General features: G+C 34.6%; 3 protein-coding genes across 10 annotated transcripts; 1 reads left to right on the forward strand and 2 right to left on the reverse strand.

Moving 5' to 3' along the window:
• Positions 1 to 102: 102 nt before the first annotated feature.
• LOC143153258 (calnexin) lies at positions 103 to 4,393 on the reverse strand. 4 transcript variants are annotated; one of them, XM_076324253.1, is made up of 8 exons: positions 4,245 to 4,393; positions 3,327 to 3,579; positions 2,950 to 3,245; positions 2,210 to 2,869; positions 1,978 to 2,118; positions 1,711 to 1,836; positions 840 to 1,049; positions 103 to 762 (listed from the first exon to the last, which is right to left on the reverse strand). In XM_076324253.1, the coding sequence occupies exons 2-8, from the start codon at positions 3,568 to 3,570 to the stop codon at positions 706 to 708; spliced, it is 1,734 nt and encodes a 577-aa protein (XP_076180368.1). In that variant the 5' UTR covers positions 3,571 to 3,579; positions 4,245 to 4,393; the 3' UTR covers positions 103 to 705. The 4 variants fall into 4 exon arrangements, with proteins under 4 accessions (XP_076180368.1, XP_076180369.1, XP_076180367.1 ...); XM_076324254.1 differs by lacking the exon at positions 4,245 to 4,393 and adding an exon at positions 3,759 to 3,776; XM_076324252.1 differs by lacking the exon at positions 4,245 to 4,393 and adding an exon at positions 3,815 to 4,238 and having other exon boundaries at positions 104 to 762.
• A 958-nt stretch (positions 4,394 to 5,351) lies between these two features.
• On the forward strand, positions 5,352 to 20,575 carry LOC143153102 (protein meiotic P26). Of its 4 annotated transcripts, none has more exons than XM_076323943.1 (10): positions 5,352 to 6,124; positions 7,113 to 7,933; positions 8,201 to 8,532; positions 8,617 to 8,821; positions 8,900 to 9,398; positions 9,498 to 9,662; positions 9,741 to 9,991; positions 10,108 to 10,465; positions 10,554 to 10,786; positions 10,916 to 20,575. In XM_076323943.1, exons 2-10 carry the CDS (start codon positions 7,253 to 7,255, stop codon positions 11,018 to 11,020), a joined length of 2,829 nt encoding a protein of 942 aa, XP_076180058.1. In that variant the 5' UTR covers positions 5,352 to 6,124; positions 7,113 to 7,252; the 3' UTR covers positions 11,021 to 20,575. The 4 variants fall into 4 exon arrangements, with proteins under 4 accessions (XP_076180058.1, XP_076180059.1, XP_076180057.1 ...); XM_076323944.1 differs by lacking the exon at positions 5,352 to 6,124 and adding an exon at positions 6,211 to 6,252; XM_076323942.1 differs by lacking the exon at positions 5,352 to 6,124 and adding an exon at positions 6,282 to 6,711.
• A 576-nt stretch (positions 20,576 to 21,151) lies between these two features.
• On the reverse strand, positions 21,152 to 24,002 carry Ric8a (ric8 guanine nucleotide exchange factor A). Of its 2 annotated transcripts, XM_076324337.1 has the most exons (11): positions 23,857 to 23,998; positions 23,658 to 23,756; positions 23,360 to 23,499; positions 23,011 to 23,123; positions 22,655 to 22,935; positions 22,422 to 22,576; positions 22,110 to 22,350; positions 21,891 to 22,035; positions 21,667 to 21,814; positions 21,456 to 21,575; positions 21,152 to 21,359 (listed from the first exon to the last, which is right to left on the reverse strand). In XM_076324337.1, the coding sequence occupies exons 1-11, from the start codon at positions 23,917 to 23,919 to the stop codon at positions 21,233 to 21,235; spliced, it is 1,632 nt and encodes a 543-aa protein (XP_076180452.1). In that variant the 5' UTR covers positions 23,920 to 23,998; the 3' UTR covers positions 21,152 to 21,232. The 2 variants fall into 2 exon arrangements, with proteins under 2 accessions (XP_076180452.1, XP_076180451.1); XM_076324336.1 differs by having other exon boundaries at positions 22,655 to 23,123; positions 23,857 to 24,002.
• Positions 24,003 to 24,073: the final 71 nt, after the last annotated feature.

Genomic DNA, 24,073 nt, shown 5'->3' on the forward strand with positions numbered 1-24,073 from the left:
TATACTCGATTTATTGTACAAAATAATAAAAGATGTTCATAATTTATTCTTTTAATAACACTCAAACAATTTCAAACTTAACAGTTATAAATAATACAACATCATGCGATACATGAAAATATTTCATTCACATTGTACACTTTATTAACATAATAGTAAAAGAATGAAACATATTATTTAAGAAACGTCGTTACATTGAATAATATAAACGTCTGCGAAAATACTAACTGAATATTGTAATTTTCGTATGTAATATGTGTTAAAATACCACACAACACGATTCACGAACATTTAAACACATGATTCTTTTTGATCTTACACATAAATTGTGAATAAATCTATTCTATTATTCACTTTCAATATACAATAACAAAAGTTACATTGCTACATTATATATTATTAAGGCATAAATAGTTACACCGACCATCATTCGTTACAAATTGTTTTTTTTTAAGTATTATCATTCATACGTGAAACATGCTTAACGTGGAAATCATTCGTCACAAAGTATAATATACTGAAACTTTAATGATCGAACCGAGTTAATATAAGTTTTAGGTAAAGAACTGGTTTCTAGTGATCATATTGCATGTACTGGACATTGAAAATCCTAACGTACATAATGAGAAGTGTTACGTGGAATGTGAAAGTTTTGCATGAATATTTTAGTAATACGAATTCTTTTTGTTTACATTTGAATAAACTCTATTCTTTATTTGGTTTTCTTCGTCGTGGTCCATCACCACCTATTGCTGGTTTGTCCTGAAAAGAAATCAAGTATAAAACTTAATTACCGAATTGTATTACTTTAATCAGCTTGTAATGACATGTTTACTAACATTCTCTTCACTTTCTATTATCTCTTCAGTTTCTTTCGTCGTCTCGGTTTCGTTTAACATCTCCGTTTCTTTCACCTTTTCAGTTTCTTCGTCCGCTTCAGTGCTAACTGGTTGATTCTCATTTTCATTTTCATTTTCTTCCTGTTGAAGTGTTGTTTCTTCATTTATTTCTAAAGGCTGTTTATCCTCATCTTTTAAATCGTATTTATCCTACAACGTCAATCAATTTATTTTCTTACATTTTTTCTATTACCAATCTATATAAAGCTGCAGAACTCTTGCTTACTTCTAAATACTTTTAAAAGATGAAGTAGATATACAAAAAGTAAGCAACTTTTTATATAAGCATAATTAAGTAATATGAAGTATAATTGTAATTTACAAAATAAAAAAATACTTTCGTAGTCGATATAGGTATATGATTTTTTATACCTGAGAAGCAAGGCAGCAACAATATATTACTAGCAGTATGGGGAAACCGGCAGCTATTATATATACAGCCCACATCCAAGGATGTTCTGCAGTAAATGTACCAATCTGACGCCATACGCTCCACTATGTAAAATAATCATAAAATTACAAGAAATAAATACGTGACATACATAGGAATTCTGCAGTTGTATTGTTTACGCTGCACAGTTTCTGGATTCGCCAAATTTTATGATAGTGGGAATTATTGCTACTTTATAATATATCTGATATATATACACAGTTACATGATCTATGATTAAAACATGGTACTATACAATATAATAATGATCTATATGGATACTTTACTAATAAATACTTAGCTATAGTACTATTGTTATACTTATGTACCAGCATTATAAAAAGCAAATAACTTGTATGTTTGAATGACCACTAGATATACCTCACGATATCTTTTCTGTAGATACCAAATATATATTACAATCGGTATTGCGCAGTACACAAAATACAACGCCCACCAGCCTGGTTTATAATTCGTAGCTGTCAATATGCGACCCCATAAAGTTACCTGTGTGTCACAGTGTACATCTATCACATTCCATAAACAAATTTGGGTCTCTATTATCCGTATCACGGTCCTTGTTAAATTAACTTTAAACATCGTTAAATCGTAGTATCATTAAATCAAAATGGGAAAAAAATTACTCACGCTCTCTTCTGCAATTCTAGCGCGACGTACTTCGAACGTATCCTCGGCCCACTTTCTCGCTACCTCCTCACTGTCAGTAATAAGAATGTTGTCAAAGAACATATCCGTGGACATAGACCAAAGTTCAAAACCAACGGCAAACTGTAAAGTGTAAACATTTGATGTATAACACATGAATTAAGAATATTTTGAGATTACGAAAGAAATGAAATGTACAAAAAATAAAACATACGATAGACATCATTTGGAATGGATGCTCGTCATTGAAATAATTAGGATTGTGTATTAGTTTAGGCTTCCATTTTCCTTTGTAATTGGGGTTATTTATCAAAGGCGGTGACCATTTACCCTTGTATCTTGGGTTTTTTTTCATCTTCTGTGTGTATGGCCCACATCCTGGTACATCAGTGCACTTTGGATTTGGTATTTCAGGTGGTTCCCATTCCCCATCCATTTCAACATCCCAGTCTTCAGGTTTGACAGAGTCAGGATTAGGTATCATCAATGGTTCATCTTCTAACCATCCCTCGGGCATAATATCATCTTCATCAACAATTTGCGCTGGTGCATCTTCGTCCCAATCGTCCGGTTTAACAGCCGATAAATCGGGAATTTTTTCTCTATCATCCCAATCTTTGGGTTGAACATCAGATGGGTCTTCTATCTCTAAAGGCGGATTAACAGGTGGACTAAAATCGTCTAGTAACGAACCAGAGTTCACAATCTTATTATCTATTTTAATTTCGAAAGTGTTGTCCGGGCGAATGATTAAAGTATAGAGGTGAGGTTGCTTATCCTTGAAAAAGTCTTCTAAACGTTCTCTTGGTTTTTTACAGTGTTTCTCCTCTATAGAACCATTTAAAGGATTTTTGTATCGAAATATAAAACGCAACTAGAGCAAAAGTAAATATAAGTTAGTTTATGGAAAAGCTTTATAAAAATCAGATGTTAGATTTTTATCTTTATGTATACCTTGTGATCATTTCCACATTTATCAGGTCCAAACATTATAGTGTAAGGAGTTTTGTCATGGAACTTCTTTAAATCTTCAAGCTTTGGGTCCAAGGTAAGCAGCTTCAAATATGCTCCTCCACATTCTTGACCTTCTTGAAAATTTACTTCATACTGTACAACTAATGGATTATTTTTGAAGTGGAATGGTTTAGATAATACAGTAGACACAGCAGCATGTCTAGCTTTGCTCTTAAACACTAATCCTAGGTCACCCTCTTGTGCATGCTTCTTGGGTTCCTCTATAGACCAGATTCCTATGAAAATAATATATATTGTAATTTATGCCATTACATTTTAAATTTATAAACAATGAAAGCAAGAGGTTAAAAGCAAACCATCATATTCAGCTATATCCTCATCTGTAGAATCTTTTTTACTCTCTGACAATGTCCACGTAGTCTTAAACTTTTCCTCATCGTCAAAGGTTTCTACTAAATATGCAAACCCAGATACCTTTGGAGTTTTATATGTTGTCTTGGATACTGTATCTTGGTTGTCATTATCATTATTTTCACTGGCATTAATAAGACTATAGAATAAACATAAATAAATAATTGCATTTGCTATAATTCTGGCCATCTCATATTCCTGGAATAAAAGACATAAAATTTCATATTAATAATCGCGTTTAGTGATAAATTATTGAAACGTTAATTATAAAAGTAGTGTTAATATTGCAAATATATTATCACGTTCCTCTATAAAACAAAATGTTCAAAGGCGGAGTGGAGGGGGTGAAAAAAAATAGATATTCTCTTTTCACTTACAGATACCAAATCGGAATTGACTGTAGGCGACGCGTTGAACAAAAGCGAAATCTTACCAAATTCGTAGGAGCTCAGTTGCGGAACATCGATTCCTGAATGAATATCGGCGACAGAAAAGTCACGCCTCAAACTCGACCGAGCCGTCGGTTATTTATTCGATTAAGTAATAACAGTAATTTAATTACACGTAAGTGAAATCCCGTGCCTGTGTGTTCCAAAAAGTAGCGACAATACCGGAAACGGGGTAGGCGATGGAAAAATAGAGTGATCCGCTTAATGAAATTAGTTGAATTATCAAGAAAATTCCGCGGACTACGACCAATCGGAGAATCGAAACGCAAAGGGCGAGAGGAGAGACTCTGCGAAAGCGTTTTCTCCGTTGATTAGTCTATCGACTATCCTCTCTCTTATATGAACAAAATTAATCAACTTGAACAAATTTTTCCGTTCGTATGTTCTCTAACGTATGATGTGCATGTGACATACCGTTTCCCTTGAATATCGCACCCCTGTAAAACTCAGTCACAGTGATCTCCAATTGTTGCGACACAAAATTCTCCAGAATACAAAATTATCGTGTAGATAATAACAGGTAAATTGTTCTCTAAAATGTTTTTGTGAAAATAAGAAGATTCAAGCAGCATGCAAACACGTGTCAAATAATACTTTTTAAGTGGGATTCTTGAATATTGTTTTTTTTTACATTTATATGGAAGAAAGGAACTAAAAAAGGTGGTTACATTTTTTTGGCAACGTTTTCACAAAGGAAAATCTACGATTAAGGAGAATTATTTGAAATATTGTGGCAACACCTTTATTTATTTTAAATACATAGTCGCTGTATTAAGATCTGTCTAAAACCTCTCAAATTGTAATTAAAAATGGTTTTTATTAATGTCTTTTATTTATTCTAACAATTTGAAGATATATTACGTATCAGGGGTTTGTTTAGTTTATAGGCTGTCAAATACAATAATTGTCTAATGGCTACATGCATACAATATATTGACCTTTAGCATAAGCAGTTTGTTATCAATGACATTAAAGGTTTAAAAAAATTTGTGTATCGTTATTAAAAATGGTTTCAACTATTATTATTTTATTCATTGTGATCATCTACATTGATATCGTGTAATATTTTACAATTATTGCATTTATTATCCGTTTAAGATAGAGTTGATGTACTCGTAACAAACGAATGATCATATAACCAAATTCTCATTGGTCCGTTATGACGACATATCTTCTACAGAGAGTAATAGCTTTGATATAAAATGTGAAACTAAAAAAGTAAAGGGAACAGATCGTAGTGACGACCTCAGCCATCTTACTAAGATCTACTAATGGTGCCATCTCGTTGAAATGTGTTTAAACTCAAACACATATCTTTTTTCACTTGTTAGAAGCTATCATAGAAACTTACAATATTAACAAAAATTGTACGTAATATTCTATATAAGATTATATTTAAGAATACAAGGTAATAAAAAAAGGCAATATATTTGCTAATTATACGTTTTATGAAATGTATTTTATGATTAAACGTATACTATTGAACCATTTCAATTAGATGGCGCATTAGTAGATCTGAGTGAGATGTCTAAAGGTCGTCACTGCGATCATTTCCCCTTATTCTTTTGGTTTCATATCTCTTGTCAAGATACTATTCTCTGCATTGTCTTCCAGATCCGTATTAACAGAAAGCTATTTCCCGAATACGTACAATATCGTTGATGGTGAAGCTGGCCACATACGTTCAACATTCGCTAAGTGCCAAATAGTGTTAAATGTATGTTTATAGCCGGTTTGAGATGAATGCCTCTGTGCGAAGAGAAAGTTACCAGCTCTGATACAATCGAACTGTCAAAGACGTCTGTCCAAAGTGTTCCGAAAGTAAAGAGGTCACGAAAATAATTAATAAGCCTCGGCGGTATTACAGAAGTAGTCATTAGAGACGTTGACATTATAAAAAAATTTATACAAATTACTATCTATGCACATGTATATATGTGTGATAGTTATAGCGTAAACTGCAGCGATGTACACATTTTACTAGTGATTTTAGTGTAAACTATCCCAGATCAAATTCTCCAGCGAAAGTATACATTCATCAAATTTACACTGATTGTAACATCATATATAAATAGTAATTGCAAAGACGTCACTGCCGTAGTCACATGGTTTTATTTAGATCCACTTATCGTCTATAAAAGGATCTATAAATGTGTGTTATCGACGAGCCTACTAGTAGAGCTAGGATAAATTGCTATTCTTTTTCCTTCCTTACGCCACAAATAGAGGACAAACTTTGATGGCGGCCATATTGTCAACTTAAAATGCATCCAAAGCAGAAACCTCTTCAAAAGGTGAGGACCAATAGTTCAGCTAACAAATCCTGGACGCAAACCTTTTATTTCTTTTTGTCTGCCCTACTTCAAATAAATTACATTATTTTGAACCAAATATCCGGATAATTAAGATTCAGTTTATCCAGGTACGTATGATACTATAGTAAACACCAATTTTAGTTGCAACAAAAAGTAGTTATCCTTTATCTATGCACAATACTCTGCGTCGATAGAATCGATACTTCGCGGTATCGTCGCCAGTCGTCGCTTGGATCGCTGCATCGACAAAATTTTGGGGAGTTCTCCGAGCCCTGTCCACAGTCTATAAGTGTACCATCATCGCATTAATTGTTTGTGCAGGGCTCCTGCATTGGGGTCAACTCTTCTCGATTCGAATGATTTATTCCTCCGCTCTACATATGAAAAAGCTCGAAATATTCGCGGTCGAGGCGTCGATAACAATTGAAATTGAAACAATCGCTGTATACAATCACAAACGAGTCGGTGATAGTCGTGTGATCGATAATAATGTTTGCTAGTACTACAGATACGCAAGCCGAAACGTTGATAGTGTTCAAAACGAAAATTTAATACGAGCCCGAGTGGTAAGCATTCTCCCGAGGCCAGTGAAAAGTATCGCATAATGTAAATAAAACGCGAACGTGGGACGAAACTCGACGAACGCGTTGTGACACGAGGTAGAATTTCGTTTTGTGGAACGAAAAAAAGGGAGACAGAAAAAAAAGAACTCGAAGACGGTGTACGACGAAAATTCATTGCGACCATCGCGTGTTTAATTCAAGTTTTTCAGCGCACGCCTCAACACTTCAAAACGTTCGTTATTTGTCCTGTACGCAGATAAAATTTCCTCTCGGAAGCGAACCGTGACACAGTGTTTTGTTTTCGTGGTTGCGATCGATGCGACGATGTCTTGGCCCCTGTAGTTTGTAATCTGAAAAAGGGTTTCGTGGATTTTCTTTTTTTTTCTGTTTTCGTTCTTTTATAGGTATTCACCTTCTCGTTTGTTAGAGCGTAACGTTAAACGTCGACGTTTAAGTCTCACAATTTTTTGGCATATTGCTTAACAAGAGTTATTTCGTAACGGGAAGAGGATCACTGCAACCCAAACAAGAAGATAATCACGGGATGGCATCATCTATGGTGGCTGTTCCTTCAGGAACAGCATCGGTCCCAGCTGGAACTGGTATCGCACAGAGCGAAGAAGTTGAAAACGGAGATGTTTTTAGCGAACGAAATATTAACACAGTCACCAGCTGTAATGAAACCTCTAATCCTGGAGATGCTCTGGAAGAGATAAACTGTAGTAATAGCAAGAGTGGAGACCAAGAATGCGCTATTTGTGAGGGCAAATTATGTTCCCCACGAGTGCTCTCATGTCTTCATGTATTCTGTGAAGCTTGCCTGGACAAGCTTCTAATGGATGAAGCAGGTGATCCCAAGGTCAGTTCAGTCTTGGTCTGCCCTCTCTGTCAACAAGAAACTTCCATTAGTTCTAAGGGTGCCGCATCGCTCACATGTGACTATGTTTTAACTAATATACTTGACATGTCTGCGATCGAGAACATGGCTGTACTTTGTACCTCATGTAAAGCCAAAGAGAGCGCAGTTGCGCGTTGTTCGGACTGTGCCAACTTCTTGTGTCCGAGCTGTAATTGCGCGCACCAGTTCATGCGTTGTTTTGAAAGTCACAAGGTAGTGGCCTTTGAAGATATAAAGAAATCCAACGAAGCTATACCAATACACAAACCTATTTTTTGCGAGTATCATCCTGCTGAGAATATGAAGTTTTACTGTTACACTTGCCAGGTAATTGGAATATTTTTCATCTACTGATATTATAGTAATTTATGACAAATAGATTGAATTGTTAAGAAATCATTGATATATGATATAACGCTTGGAAATATTTTGCAATTTTTTAACTTGTTACAATTGAAATTACATCTGAGACCATACAAAGTATGGATTATGATAAAATTTGAAATAAAATACACAGATTTTATTATCTAAGCATTATTTATTGAAAACATTGAATGGTACAAAATGTACTTTATTTTTTAATTGTGTAAATAGGAACCCATATGCAATGAGTGTTTGCTTGTTGAACATAAAGCTCCTGATCATCAATATGAACGATTAGTAGATGCAGAACCACGCCAGAAAGAAGAATTAATAAAATTAGTGAATGAAAGTAAAGCAAGAATTGTTGATTGTGGTCAGGTGTCTGCCCAGTTGGAGAATGCACTTAGTGAACTTCAAGCACAACATGATCAAGCTAAAGATCTGATTATAGAGACATTTCAAAGTTATAAAGCTGTCTTAGAAAAATGTCGTGACAATGCATTGGTTGAGCTTGAAAAATTACATTCTGATAGAGAACTTGAAATAATGGATACGTTTTATAGGTGGGTAAATTGATTTTTTGTCTTAATATAGTAGAAATATTTTTAAAACACTTATATTTATTAAAACAATGACTTCTGGTATAGTGTTGAGAAAACTATGGAGAAAATAGAGGATGCTTGTCGTTTCACCTCAAGACTCTTGGAACATGGTGATGCTGTGGAGATACTTGCGCTTCGTCGCATCGTAGGAACGCAATTAATGAATTTAATAAAAAATACACCAAAGCCAAATGTTTCTTTTTCCATTGAATTTCAGACTGACTATAATCAGTTCGAAAAAACAGTAAAGGTAGATATACAATTTTACAACTATATATTTAAAAATTACTTGAATCAGTAGGAACATTAATGAAATAAATGATTGTAGGAAGTATTTGGCAAATTTCATACCAAGAATACACAGATGACAAAATCTGCTCCTGAAACCATTTCAACTGTACCAGGAGTTTCCACAAACCAGCAAATTGTTCACACTTCAATGGGCTGTCCACGTTCTATTAGCACAAGGTCTCCTATTTCTCTTCCTGCGTCATTGCAATCCTCATTTGAAGGTGAACCTTCATTCGTTATACCTCCAACATCCAGTCCCCAAACTATTCCTCCTCCACCACCTCCTGTATCCCTTCCTCCAGGTCCCATCCATGGTCTCACTAGTATTCAAGAGTACAATCTGCAGCAACTAGCCAGTTTAGCAGGAAAGGTCGAAATGGTTGGAGATACAAACGTAGTCGGACCTAGCTCGAATCCTAGCCCAACTCCGCCATTCACTTTGGCAGATTTGTTTGCTGGCGATCTGAGTTCAACGAGTCATGCGATCAATAATTTGCAGGCTCTTGCAAAGTTAGGAAATACACTTGGTAATCAAGGTGAAAAAATCATAATATTGATTTCATTATTGTTTCTTCTTTGTGAACAAAGTATTGTTACAGCCATTACTTACATATTTTTTTTTGTTCTACTTGTAGATCTTGGAAGCACAATTAATGGTGGTAGCGGTTTGGTATTAGGAAGAGGCTCTTCACCAGCAATTGTAGATACACCAAATTTAGGTCTAGCTGCCAACAGTCTTTTGAACGGAGGATTTCAGTCATTATCCTCCTCCACGTCACCAATACTTTCACAGGGTGCTGGTAGGATAGTTTTTTAAATTTCCAGGATACACTTTAAAGAATATGAACATCTAAACTTTGTATCAATATTCTTTCTAGATGATTTAATGGGAGATTCCATGCATAACATGCCTGTAGTAGTGGGAAACACTGTTGGCAACGTGACCGGTTCTGGATCTGGAAACTATGCCCATCCACGTTCAAACAATGCAAAATTAACACCCATGCATATTCGATGTAAATTTGGGCAATTAGGGCCCGGTAAAGGTCAATTTAGTTCGCCCCATGGATTTTGTTTAAGTACTGACGAGGACATTATTGTCGCTGACACGAATAATCATAGAATTCAGGTATATATTAATTGAAATTTTAAACGATTAAAACACTTGTGATTCATTGATCCTGTTTTATGGTACTAACGATACCATATGGTACTATGATACGCTTTGTCTATCGTTCATTTTAGATGTTCGATAAGACTGGTATTTTCAAATTCCAATTTGGTGTTCCTGGTAAAGAAGAGGGACAGTTGTGGTACCCTAGGAAAGTTGCCGTTATGAGAAACAGTGGTAAATTTGTTGTTTGTGACCGTGGAAACGAGCGATCCAGAATGCAAATATTTACGAAAAACGGTCACTTTATCAAGAAAATAGCAATTCGTTACATCGATATTGTAGCTGGCCTAGCTGTCACTAGTGAGGGTCACATTTTGGCTGTTGATAGTGTATCGCCAACAGTGTTTGTGATCAACGATACAGGAGACCTTTTGAGATGGTTCGACTGCAGTGAATATATGAGAGAACCAAGTGATATTGCAATTAGTGGTAAATGACTTAGTCATGTTATTTGGTCCAATTCAGTTTATAGAATTTCTAATATTTGTTTCTACATGCATAATTTCCTAATTTGCAGGTAAAGAATATTTTGTTTGTGACTTCAAGGGACATTGTGTTGTGGTGTTCAACGAGGAAGGCAAGTTTTTGCGTCGCATTGGCTGTGACAATGTAACAAACTTCCCAAATGGGATCGATATTAGCGATGCAGGAGATATATTAATAGGAGATTCACACGGTAATCGTTTTCACGTAGCTGTTTTTTCAAGAGATGGTTCCTTGATCTCCGAATTCGAATGTCCATATGTCAAGGTACACTTATCTTTCAAAATATATATGTATACACACACGTATATTTAGTCATACCATTTCTCATTTGTTTATACGTCTAAGCACGAGTTTGTAGCACATAAAATCAATCAGTTAATGGAATTTTTACAGGTCTCTCGATGTTGTGGCTTGAAAATAACTTCCGAGGGATATATCGTAACTTTGGCTAAAAATAATCACCACGTCCTCGTACTGAACACTCTTTACATATCATGAAGCGAGGGCAGACCAAATAAGTATGTCACAATTATCTCCTGCGAGTGGAACTTCCTTGTGAATCGCTCTACTCCTAACAAAAGACGAATCGACAGATATGCCCAATGGCATCGAATTCTTTTGAGATTTGGGCCTATCGAAGCAATAAAAAACGAGTGCAGTATGCAGCTTTAATAGTAAAAAGTGTAAAAAGGAACAAAAACCTTTTTTTTTTTTAAAGTATAATGCGTCCCTGTTTTATGAAAGTAACAACGTTGAAACGATGAAAAGGTAAATGTACGTCTCCGACCAAAAAAAAAAAACAGTATAAATAGTAATTTAGCAAGTTGCATTTGGTAAACTGCCAAGATAAATTTAAAACGATAAAAAAATAACAAAATGAAGAAGGGGAAGGAGCAGCGAGTAAGTGGACCGTGTCAACTGAGAAACTGATCGGATTGCTTCAAAGAGTGGGGGCAGAAAACGAAGAAAGAAGAAAGGAAAGAAACTTCTGAAAACACAATAGCTTTCCGCCAAAAGCGGACGCATCGTCATCTTCGACTCGTCAGTATTTTAGGTATGTTTACAAATCAAATTATTCTAGTCTTCAATGAGCACTGTTTACACGCTGGTTTCGATCCGTGCTCTCGAAGCAACAACTTGTGTATTTTTATCCCGGTTCTCGCGTAGAATCGAATGACGTACACGTACACATACACGAAGAAAGAAAAATAACGATATACACGGTTCTTTCTTCCGAATGTTACTTCGAGACCTATTTCGTAGACACACTAAGTTTCTAAGGTTTCGTTAAGAAAATCGTTAGATAATTCGATAGGCATGTCAAGAAACGAATGTGTATGATTTAAAAAAAGTAAATTCCTGTGCTTAATGCGAAGCGAAAAGCGTTGCATGCTACGACACACGGTGGTACTTCCTGCTCTTATATCATATCATATCTCTAATGAAACGAAACGAAAAAGGAAAAACAATACAGTACTCCTCGTTACGACAGGCATACGAAACTTAGTAAACTAAACGGAAAAAAAATGAACATTACGAAACGAATGAAAGAAAATATACGAGCTATGTTCCTGGTGACTTTTCTCCGTGCGTTTGAGAATTAGTAGTTCGGAAAAAGGTAGAGTGAAAGGAATTATATGAGACAACGTTAATAAGAAAGGAATAGATTACGATACGTTGAAAATCAAACATTTAATGTCTTGCGAGACGAGAAATCGTACACAACATATATTTCGAGGACAAATCGAAACAATTATTTAGACTTGCCACTGATGATAGATCCCGTTTGTGCATTGTTAAAAGAAACAAAAAAAAAATAATAGGCGAGACATAATGGTTACAATATTTACTCAGGATGCTTTATTATGGTCCACCATATAAATATGATATGTATGTATGTATGTATGATGTATGCATCGTATGCGCGCGCGTGCACGCGCGCGCGTGTGATTTGTATACATATATACATATATATTTGTATGCATATATACATATATATTTGAATGCATATATACATATATATTTGTATACATATATACATATATTTGTATACACATATATTTATATATGTATATGTGTGTGTGAATTATTGGTTCGTGGTGCTAGAGAATAATAATATATCCATACCATGTAAATGTGTTTGTTATAAAAATTACAGAATCGTTCCGACATTTTGCAATGCTATGGAATGATCATGTAATATATTATACAAGGTTCATAAGCAAATTATACCACCGGTATCATAGGAGCAATACTTTATCTATGTAAAAAGAAGAAAAACAAATAACGTACAGTTTGCTAAACAACTTCTATTTATGTATATATTAAACATGATCCATGGAAGGAGAAAATCCACGTAAAACGCATACATATATAGAAATACACATATTTTTTAGGGTTGTTTACATGATCAGCCTTAAGATTTGATTGAAACTAAAATGCAATGTGTATACAACATATACGGATATATTGGGCAGATTGCTATATACTGTGTTACATTACCTACAATAACAATTGAATGTGAATAACTATCTTGCCATACCAAATGTTAGAAAGCACATCCATATATATATTTCTACTTGGATAGCTTCGACAAATTTGTTTTGCATATGGAAAATTGGCTATGTGGTGTGTGGATTTGGTTAGGTAAAAGAGCGAGTATTTGAGGGATAAAGGAGAAGCAAAAGTGGGAGCAGGGTGAAATACAGGAACGATAATAGGGGGGGCTACTCAGAAGTTTGCGCATAACATTTGTAGAAAATTGCACGAAGCCTACGTACGTACACCTAAGCTAATCAGTCGTAATCATCTTTTATTATTAGAAGTTTTAATTTTATATATATTAAAAAACGAAAAGGAGTAATTCCAATGTTTTTAATTGAAGTATTTAATAGTCATGGTTAGCAGAGTTATATAAATAATGCCTGTGATAATAGTATCGTCAGGATAAGTTGTGTCCTTACAGAGTCTCTGATGTTGTTGCTAGGTAAATATAATTAGAAGTACCAATGAGATGCTGTTAGCGACGCCTTGTGGAAGGTGTATTTATGTTTGATGCACAATAACACCAGACACAATGCCATGAATGGTCTCTTATGGTACGTTGAATATAAGAAAAAAAAGATATTGACAAAAAAGATAAGTAAAGAGAGTATGTTGCAAAAATTTTGCCAGTCGTATTTAAAGAAAAAAAAAAAAACTAAACTCATAGTGTAACGAATGGATGACCATTAATGAGAGGGTCTTTTACCTCACAAAATTATTATATTACGCTCACCTTATATATACTTGAATATTTTAGTATAGATTTACTCTATTTACATATTTTTATCTGTGGAAGACTACTTGGCTAATTTAGGCCACTGTTGAAATTCACCCCTTATTTGCCTTGATGTTTAAATTACAATAATAATATAAAAAAAGAAACGAGAATTACTTGTTACGTAAATGGTAATTGTGATAGATTTTTTGATGATTTTTACAATCTCAAAAGTCTTATTATCCTAATATGTATAGAATTATAATAGTCACTCTCTACATAACTACATAAAACTCTGCTTACATTGTTGAAACTAATTATTAAATGACAAAGAAAGATAATGGATATATCACCTTATCATAAGTGGTTTACGAGACAAGAAAAAAATATTATCAGTCTATTGTATAACGTATTTCGGATATGTTCTACATATTACTTTTAACTGATACAATGTTTTTATCGCTGAAACACAGTTTCCAAGGCCTTTTTTAGGTGCCACCTAAGAACTTCTTCGACACGATTTCAGTTTTTCTGATCGTTCTTTGTGTTCGTTTACGATGACGTGCTATCTGTGTGCAGCTTCAGAGAAAAAAAACGAGGAAAAAAGACAAAAAAAAAAAAAAAATACAGGATTCATAAGCAAACGTCCATTGTTTTCGCGATTCGAATTCAAGATCCTTCTGTGGCAGTAATGAGCAGCAGCTTGTTCAATCCGTCAAACGTTTTTCCGATTTGCAATGCGACAGAAAATCTTTTGAGTTCGATCCAATTATTCTTGCAATGAGGCAGTATTATTTATCGATAGACCGAGCGTTCAATTGATGAAAAATCGTTGCACAATTAACGCCATCGACTGCAAAATGGCTTCACCGACTTCTAGAGAATTGTTTTAGTTTCTCAAACTATCGACTAGCATGGTTAATTTATCAACACTGTAACGCTTGGTCTGTCGACGTATAAAGCAATCCAACGTAAAGAAAGAAAAAAAAGAATCTCGAGGACTTGAAGAGAAGGACCTCGAGGGTAAATGAAAAATAAGAGATAAACTCGTACGAATGTTACTAAATAAGTTGCTGCAGCCACCAGACCGTGTTGCTAAAATGCACGAGCGGTAAAAACTCTTTGTCTGTCGGCCGTAAAAGACGATGAAGAACAGAAAAATTGTGTCGCGTAGTGTCGAGAAATAAAAACAACGGACATGAATATCGTAATCGACAAAAATTAACAAAAACAAAAAAAAAAATATTAAAGAATGTTCCTGATTTCAAAGATCGCATCACATTAGATGATACAATAAAATAAGATAACTCGCGTGTTTTCTTTTTTTTTCTGCGGATATCAACGGGGGCATCTACGATCACACTTTCATACACATACACATACACACACGCAGACACACGATTAGTGATAGAGTTTAAAAAAAAAAAAGGGAAAAGAAAACATACACACACACACACACACACACACGACGCAACATTAACTGAATTCTAGCCTACGGTTAATCATAGTCTTCCTAGAGTCCTGGATAAAAGAAGAATGAAATAAAAGTACGCCTCTTTCCGATTACTGATTTTTGTGTGTCACGGTCATTCGCCGGAAGCCGTGTCGCGGCCGATTACTATATTGTAGCTAGAAGGAGCGTAATAAAATGAAAGTTTAATCCCTAAGGGTGGTGTTACGCTAACGAGAATTGGTGATTGAATCGATCTGCTGAAGATCTTTTATCGAACATGACTTTTGTGTATTGAAACACGAACCTAAACAAAAAAGAAAAATGGGTTCAAGGTGGAATCAAATTTTATAAGTTTACCACGTCAACAAGTGTGTTTCCTCGTTGCTTTTTTTTCTTCCTCAATTTTCTGAACAGCATTTTTTTTTTCATTCCCATTTATTTTATTTTCTCGTAGGTCTTTAAATAAACGTTTGTTTTATCTTCGTCGAGGCATTACAGTGCGTGTGTTCATGTGTTGAGCGTACATTGAGTGTCGTTTGTATTCTGTTCTCTTTGGGCGTCTTTTTTTTTTTTTTTTTTTTTTTTTTGAACATTCTTGACGATTGTTGTTCGACAAACGGTTCGTTTTGTATTATTTATGTATCTGCGTAGTGTTTTTTTTTTCCTTTCTCTGTATGACTTCGACATTTTTTACTTTCTTTTTAGTTTCCCCACACCGTCTTTTTTCTCATCTTGCAAACTGGTCGATTCCGATCATTGCTTCTCTTCGTCCTGTACGAATTTTACGTTCACTCCATATCCTTTTCTTTTCTTCTCCTTTTTTTTAACTTGAGTTCCTTTCGCGTATTCGACACTTCTTTTCCTCGTTCTTGTTTTTCGAATACTCAGATCGAAGCGACAACGAAAGGCATGAAAGAGGGTATTTTTTTTTTTTGTCTCGTTGCCTCTCGACCCCTCTCCTCTTTCCCCCATCTCTTCGAGCGGATTTTTGAATTTTATTTTTGTTAATTAACCCGAGTTACGTTTTTAAGAATTATTCTATTATATTATTATTTCTTATTTTTTTAACGGTAGATTCCTTTGATAGACGTAGATTAATTTAGGAGTAATTAAGTACTAAGACTTCGCATTTTTTTAGTTGGAAAAGACAGAGTAAGGCAGATCTCAAGACAATATATTCCCGTCGAAGCCTGATCGTTTGAAAATTGAATCAGTAATAGGTTGTTTTGATAGATGTGCCAAACGGCCAGTTCTTCGGACACGAGTGTCCCCCTTCACCCCCTCCATCACGTTTTTGTTAAAATAGCACTTTCTCGGATACCGAGGGTTCGTGTATCGGCGTTCTTTTGTCCCATATTTGGGTTCGATCGAGAGGAAACGAGCGATTTATCATAGATATTAGTTTACGCGCGAGCGTGAAGAAGGAGCGGATCCGCGTTGAACTCGTTGAGCTTATTATTATTAGCCAATGCGACACGATTCCATCGACCTCCACTTTTTGAGTTTCTTTTCTCTCTTCCTTTATTTATTTATTTCTTTTTTTTTTCCTTCTCTTCTCTTCATTTCTCGTCAATCGCTGCTGCATCGTAGTTTAAATTCTTTAGTGCCAAACACGAAAAAAAATAAAAAAAAAATAAAAATAAAAATAAAAATACAAAAAGAAAAAAAGGAAAACGAACGACAGACTGTTCTCTATTCAACGAACGGAACGAAGAGGGAGAGAAAACGCTTCGCTCGCTCGCGACAACATTTTTTCTGTTTTATTTCTCGTTGATAATTTATTTATTGTAATTCGTTCGTTGGTTTCCGTTTACACGTAACGACGGTGTATCAGTGGTTCTAGAATTTAAGACACGAAGAGCAGAAAAAAATAAGTAAGAAATGGGGGAAAAAAAATATATATATATATATCTATATCTATATATATACACATATACATTATAAAAAAAAAAATGGAAAAAAAGATAAGAAAGAATATTAAACGATTATTAAAAATCCTTGCGTAGTCAGTTAAAGTACAAATGTTTAAATGTATTCTATGATTATTATAGCTGATAAGTGAAACGAGAGAGTAGGAGTGAAAGAGAGAGAGAGAGAGCGAGAAAACGCGTAGCCGCGTATAAAACTTGGGTTCATTCCTTAATAAGCCTCTGATAGCTTTATTTATATTTGCATTAGTTACTTGACGTTTAATAATACTTAACAAGAACCTGGGCTGAGAGAGGGCGACAGAAAGGAAGGAAGAACGATTTTTGTTTTTTCTCTCATTAGATACGATATATATAATATATATATATATATACACACACATATATGTATACAAAGCCGCGTTTACTTTGATATTATATAACGAGACACGTTCCTTTGTTTTTTCGGAGATGTTTTCTTTGACATATCAAATTGACCACAAATGGACACACTAAGAAAACCGTTGCATTCCATCGGCGTCGTCGGTGAACGCCATTCAATGTTTCCCGTGATCTCTCTGTGTTTTTTCGCTTTTCCAACGACTAACTTGTCGAACCTCGTCCCGACGAGGTGTACATACAACCCCTCGTCCGTGGTGACGCCCATCAAGACTAGAGACAACCGAAGAACGTCCTTGAAGAAAATTACAAACGATTTTCCTATCGGAGGAATTCTGCACATCCTGTTGCAAGCGAAAGATCTGTCCGTATAGGATGATCTGTTGCTTAGTGTTTGGCTCGGCGTTCCCCATTTGGGAAACCATTATTTTCTTCATTCATCCCTGTCTCGATATCTCCTTTCGAGCCCCCGGTCGCGAAACGTGAGCTCGGTGCTCGATTCACAGCGACCCTCGTTTAGGTGAAACGAACAGGGAACAGAGAACGGACAAGGAAACGTATTTCCTCTTCAGCGTGCAACGTTGCAGTACTATACTCTTCGTAGTTCATAATTTATTGTTTACGAGCTGCGCTACACCGGTGCATAGTGCACCAGAAAGACTTTCGAACGGTATCGCTGATGTTTCGTCGTTATTTCAGGACCTTGAACGGAAACATTGTCTTTGCTGTAATTTGTACGATTCTTCTTAGATATTTACACGATTAATGAAATCTGGTGATTCGTCTTTCTATAGGTTTTTCAGTAGGAATTGTCAAATGTTTCGTTGGTCGGTCGGTCGGATGATTTCTTTAACAATCGCCAAATTTTGTGCCTGGAAGCTCTTGAAACAATCTAGTCATAAAGCGTTCAAAAGGATCGAATCTTGAAAACCGTGTATTGAAAAATCATGGTGGGTCGTCAGGATCAGTCGGAAGAGTTCACTTGTTCCAAAAGCAATGATCAAACCTTGGATCCAGATCTGATTACAGATCTGAATCGTTTACGAGCTTCTCTTAGACAATGTCGCAATACGACGTCTTCTAGTTGTATTTGGGAAACAAAATCAAAACTTCTCCCAAAACGGAGAGAGTCAGTCAGGGTGTCGTGTAACAGGGTGGGTCCCGTGAATATTGTCCATTAAATTCATTGCAAGGGGAAAGAGAACGCCGAGCCATACGTTAAGGGGAACTCCTTGTATACCGGAATGAAATGAAAGAACGACGTCTTAACGATATAGAATTTAAAATAACACGATATATCCATTAGATATTGCGGGTACGTTTTGAACAGGAACTAAAGCAAAAAGAAAAAAAAAATGTATGAACGAGACGGAAAGGAGGGACAACCAAATGGAAAGAAAAAAATATCCACGGTTCGCTGTGCGTAAACCATGTTTTCCTGAAACCTCCATTGGTATTTTTTATTAGAAGGGACTATTCTCGAAACGGGATGGATTTTAAATGTTCCGACAAGTTGCTTATACTTTAAAATGTGAAAACTGTATAAAGGATAGTACAAGACAAGAGAAATGGTAAATCGTAAATGCAATATGGAGAAAGCGTGTATTCCAAATATATTTTTTATATATGCTACTGGGATGCCAAGGAGCATGGTCGCGTTGTAAACGTAAATATTGTATTATTTAGCATTACACGTACGGTTATATGTAATGCACACACATACATATATCGACCGTGTAATCGATTGTCAGCCCCCTTCCCCTGAGAGTACTCAGCCTTTAGACTAAATGTATGTATGTATGTATGTATGTATGTATGCATGTATGATGTGTGTATGCATGCATGTATGTATGTACGTACGTACGTATGTATATATACGTACATGTATATGGAACGTATGTGTGTGTATTTTATATATATATGCTCGCGTGTGCGTGTAAGCGCACATGCACGTATACACGTACACACACATAAAATGTATACACGTACATACATACGTATATGTATATCCGTTTCTCGATTAAGTCCTTAAAAGAAAAAGCGATATCTTTGATGATTCTAATTTTAATCTCTCTTGAGGCCCCCCCCCGAATTTCCCCAAAGTTTGTTAAACCTAGTCTTATATACTACATATATATACACACATACATACGAACCAGTGTAAATATATATGTGTGTATATGTATGTACATATATATACATATATGTGTATTTAACCCGAGGTCTCTCCTTTCGTTTAACGCGGGTTTTCGCTTATTATTATTATTATTATTATTATTATTATTATTATTATTATTATTATTATAATATTTTCTTTTTTTCTTTTTCTTCTACATCGTACCTACTAAATTTTAGTTTCATTTTTATATGGAATATTCAAATTTATGGTATTATACGTATACACATCTATATACACTTTTACAACAACAATAAAAAGAAAAAAATAAATGAATAAATATTTTAATCTACATACTATATTATTACGTAATTAAAGATATATGAAGACATTTGCTACTTATATATTTGTCAAATGTATCGCGCGCGCGTGCGTTTGGAAAAGTTTTCTCGCGGGACGGGCAAAAAGGCTTGAGACACACAGTGTCTGGTTGTTGTTGATGGTGTGATTCCTCCTCGACTTCGGAGGGGATACGTGTATAGAATTATGTACGAAGACGGTTCTTCGTTTTCGATCGCATGCGTGTGACGTTGTTCTGTGAACTATAAAATGATTTTTCTCGCCATTTATCTGTCAATTCGCCCACGCCACGGCCCGCGGTAACACGTTTCCAAGCTGGTTACTCAAACTATGCAGTTCTTTAAAACATGTAGAAACATACGTTCTTGTCTTGCGCATAGGCTGCAAAATGCAATAATAATATATTGTGATGCTCACGAAAGCACATAACATAATTTACCAAAATTGTAATGTTTAAATATTTTATGTGATTTTGGAAACTGTTATATTTTATTTCCTGCCAATTGTTTAATTTGTAATGTTGTTCTTTGTTCTTTTTTCAATAAAGTAAGCAAACCGACCATTGTTGTTCTTTCCTTCGTTCAATCGCTATATTCCTTGGATTGATTAAAAGTAAAGTGTTTTTTTCTGTAGTCCATCCAAAGAGACGAGATACCAATGTTTACATTGATGCCTATGTAATCAGTGAAATGGTCTATTTTCTTAAGCTTCAGAAACGACTCTCAGGAACAACTTTGTTTTTTAAACAAACCGAACATTATTCGGTGATCGTAGTGGTAGTTTAAACAGTGATTTAAAATAAACTTTTAATAACAAAAAATTATTTTGTGTAGTAACATTTCATTTATTCCATCATTATCCTATATTTATTTTATATTTCTTTAAGAAGTGATTGTTCGAAAATATATAATAGTTTCTTCATGATGTGTCCAAGTATTGTGAAGTCGGCCCTGATCCGATCACGCGCTCATGGCATAAAGTCGTCGTATTCGGTATCCGGTTTCGTTGGGCGAACTATAATTATCGATAGCTCGTCAGATATTTTGTACCGAATAACGAAACTCTGGGTACGTATTTCGTATAGCATTATTTACAGGAAACTTGTATGGAGTATGAATAAATATGAATTTTGAAGCACAGAGAACATGTCTTTATTTGATAAATAATTGTGCTGTCATTCAGTTCTCTGTACAGTATGTGTTTTGTTTTTTAGAATTCAATCGGAGTCAGAATCCCGACGACCGTATTGTTGCTTTGGCAGTTGTTTTTGTAATTCGAGAACGTGTTCAATTGGCTTTGGTTTTCCGTCATCTCCGATTCGACAGGGCTGCACTAATCCTTCCCTAAAATAATATAACGACCGCGTTAAAAATGATGCAAAATATAAATAGAGTATTACAAACTAGAGGACTTTTATGTAAGTGGTTGATAATACTGACTTTGTCAATGCATTGATAAGACGTACGAGTTGTAAGGCTTCGTATTCTTTTTGCTCTTCCGTCATTCCTTCCAAAGGATTCGATTTTGAAGGTTCAAAGCAACCAGTTACTGGATTAATTCTTCAATGAAATGACATGCACGTTTCATTAGCATAAAAAAATGAAAAATTTAATTGTGTAGAATTGTAATTTCTTTTTGCTTTATACTCACTGTTCCTTATGTTTTAGGTACTCTTCGGTTTCACTGTCCTCTGATTCAGAAGAATAAGCTGCTTTTCCTTTATCTGGACCCAATAATCCTTTATTCGCAAACATACCCGCTGCATTTCCATATCCGGTATACTTAACCATGCGACTAACTGAAAATAATATCAATGTGTGTTTGAAAAAGATTTCAAATAGTATCTTTATTCTTGGTTGAATGTGTAAACTTACCATTTTCTTTACAAAGTATAAAAAGGAACTCGGCAACTAAATCGCGTAACATTGTCGAAGGAGAAGTCAACAATTTACATAATTTTGCCCTCAAAGTCGTTCCTTCCTCTGGACGATGCATTACATCCTTCAAGGGAGGTAAAATCTAAATAAAAATGAAAATTCCTAGATACTCTTGACGATTGAACATCTAAAAAATAAGATATAAATTTCTATTACCTGTAACCTGGTATATTTTCTTATCAATCTCTCAGCTTTAACCAGTCTAATAAATGCAGTAACAATGGGGCTAAGATCTGATTCGGTTCCACAATATAATCTTTTATAAAGGAACTTCAATAAAATAGATACAGCAGTCATGTCTCTGTCTTGAAACACATGCTTGCTTTCCTTTTGTGCAACAGGTATGATTGTTGAGTAACAATCATATGGTATCACTGTTAGTAAGTTTACAATGTTACTGGAATGAAAATTTTCGTAACATAACAATGAAGTGTCATCAATATTTAACGATTATAGTGCATAAGCTACCTTTGAAGATCATCTTCTTCTTTACATTTCAGTGGTAATAATATATACAAAACTGAAACTAAATTTTTGTTCTTTTCATCTTTTTCTGTAGAGTCATCCGAGTGCATATATAAATTAAATAATACTTTTAAAATTTCACATGTTAACATTATTTCCTGCAAATAGATATTTGGTGCTTCATATTTACTCGTATAATATAGCTATTTAAATGTTCACAATAATTTCTAATATACCATTTCCGAAATCGTTTTTTGAGCACTAATGTTTTCCAATATTTTTATACAGTATTCATCGCCATTAAGTGTTTTAACAACTTGTTGCGTAGAAATATTTAGGGCAGTGATTAGAAATAGAATTCTTGTGTTGAGTAATATTATTTCTTGAGGAATAGTATTGTTATATTCCTTCATACATTTAATTAAACACGATAAACAAGATGTTATTGGCAATGCTTGCTGCACTGTTGTACTGTTGAATATTAGATTACACAATAGTTTTCCAGCTGCGATAGCAACTGCAAAACAATTAACATTAGACAAGAATAATTTTGTATTTAATATATGGGAGCACCAGGAAATAAGATTGTTACCAGGAATGTTAACCTGTTGCTTTATGTCTGCCTCATCTTTTAAACCTGCTTTATCTAATATGACATTTATTTTTTCATCTGTGATTAATTCATTTAAATTTGTTTTATCTCGGCTATGTTAACGGAGAAAAACAACAGAATTATTTTATGATATTTGCAAGGATAGCAATAAATACAATCAAGCAATGATATAAGTGGCATTGGAAAAGTTTTAACATTGCTAGAAATAAAAATGTGTATATTCAAGAAAAATCTTTCCAACACTTTGTAAGTATAAACAAGAATATAGAACTATATCATAACTAGTAATAAATATATATACATTGCATATACTGTATTATACTATTACCTAAGAATCCTCAAAATTGATAAACAACAATAATGAGCAGAACATTGTGCATTATTGGACAAGTAACGAAACAGTGTTTCCCATAGTTTTTCGCGTAACTGGTCCGCATTTAATTCTTCAAATGTAGTTCTACTTCCATACTAAAACACCAAAACATCAATAACCAAACAATGTAAAGGTACAACTATAAATTATTATCAATTAATAGTAATTATTGAGCATTTAGTATTTACAAAATTATTTAAAAATCCAAGATAACTATTCAAATCGTTTGAAGGATTGAAATTTCAGAACTCACGTATGCTTCGAATATGACAATGTCTTCCAAAAATTCATCAGCCGAGTCAGAAATTATTTTTTTTACCAACACCTCCATGTTGGCATCAACGTAATATGCCTTTGAATATTAAAAGGAAAGATCAACGTTTAAAAGAGTGGCAGCTTCCAATCGTTTTGACGACGTTTCACATGCAAAATTTAACTGCAGTGACACTTACAGGTAAAGCTTTTTGGATTCGCCACCAGAGGGTCACGAACAAGTGCGTAGTATTTAGTGGCATATTTGAACTTCTCGAGGATTATTATCTCTTAATACTTATAAAGTTTCAACTTTGGAATTTAATTAATTTGAAAATAGATTCAATAAGTTCTCATACATTGACATTAGCGACAAAAATAAATTGCGTTAAAATAGTAAAGGAAACTGAAGTATTG

This window comes from Ptiloglossa arizonensis, chromosome 12 (assembly GCF_051014685.1).
Source record: "Ptiloglossa arizonensis isolate GNS036 chromosome 12, iyPtiAriz1_principal, whole genome shotgun sequence".
Classification (NCBI taxonomy): domain Eukaryota; kingdom Metazoa; phylum Arthropoda; class Insecta; order Hymenoptera; family Colletidae; genus Ptiloglossa; species Ptiloglossa arizonensis.

Excerpts from the sequence above, each read along its gene's own strand:
- LOC143153102 (XM_076323943.1), top strand. The coding sequence starts at position 7,253 with ATGGCATCATCTATGGTGGCTGTTCCTTCAGGAACAGCATCGGTCCCA. Across the intron at positions 7,934-8,200 it reads TTTACTGTTACACTTGCCAG|GAACCCATATGCAATGAGTG; the intron begins GTAATTGGAATA and ends TTGTGTAAATAG. Across the intron at positions 9,992-10,107 it reads CGAATAATCATAGAATTCAG|ATGTTCGATAAGACTGGTAT; the intron begins GTATATATTAAT and ends CGTTCATTTTAG.
- Ric8a (XM_076324336.1), bottom strand. The coding sequence starts at position 23,919 with ATGCCACTAAATACTACGCACTTGTTCGTGACCCTCTGGTGGCGAATC. Across the intron at positions 23,757-23,856 it reads GAATCCAAAAAGCTTTACCT|GCATATTACGTTGATGCCAA; the intron begins GTAAGTGTCACT and ends TAATATTCAAAG. Across the intron at positions 23,124-23,359 it reads TCAATTTTGAGGATTCTTAG|CCGAGATAAAACAAATTTAA; the intron begins GTAATAGTATAA and ends CCGTTAACATAG.
- LOC143153258 (XM_076324253.1), bottom strand. The coding sequence starts at position 3,570 with ATGGCCAGAATTATAGCAAATGCAATTATTTATTTATGTTTATTCTAT. Across the intron at positions 3,246-3,326 it reads GGATATAGCTGAATATGATG|GAATCTGGTCTATAGAGGAA; the intron begins GTTTGCTTTTAA and ends TTATTTTCATAG. Across the intron at positions 1,837-1,977 it reads CTAGAATTGCAGAAGAGAGC|GTAACTTTATGGGGTCGCAT; the intron begins GTGAGTAATTTT and ends TGTGACACACAG.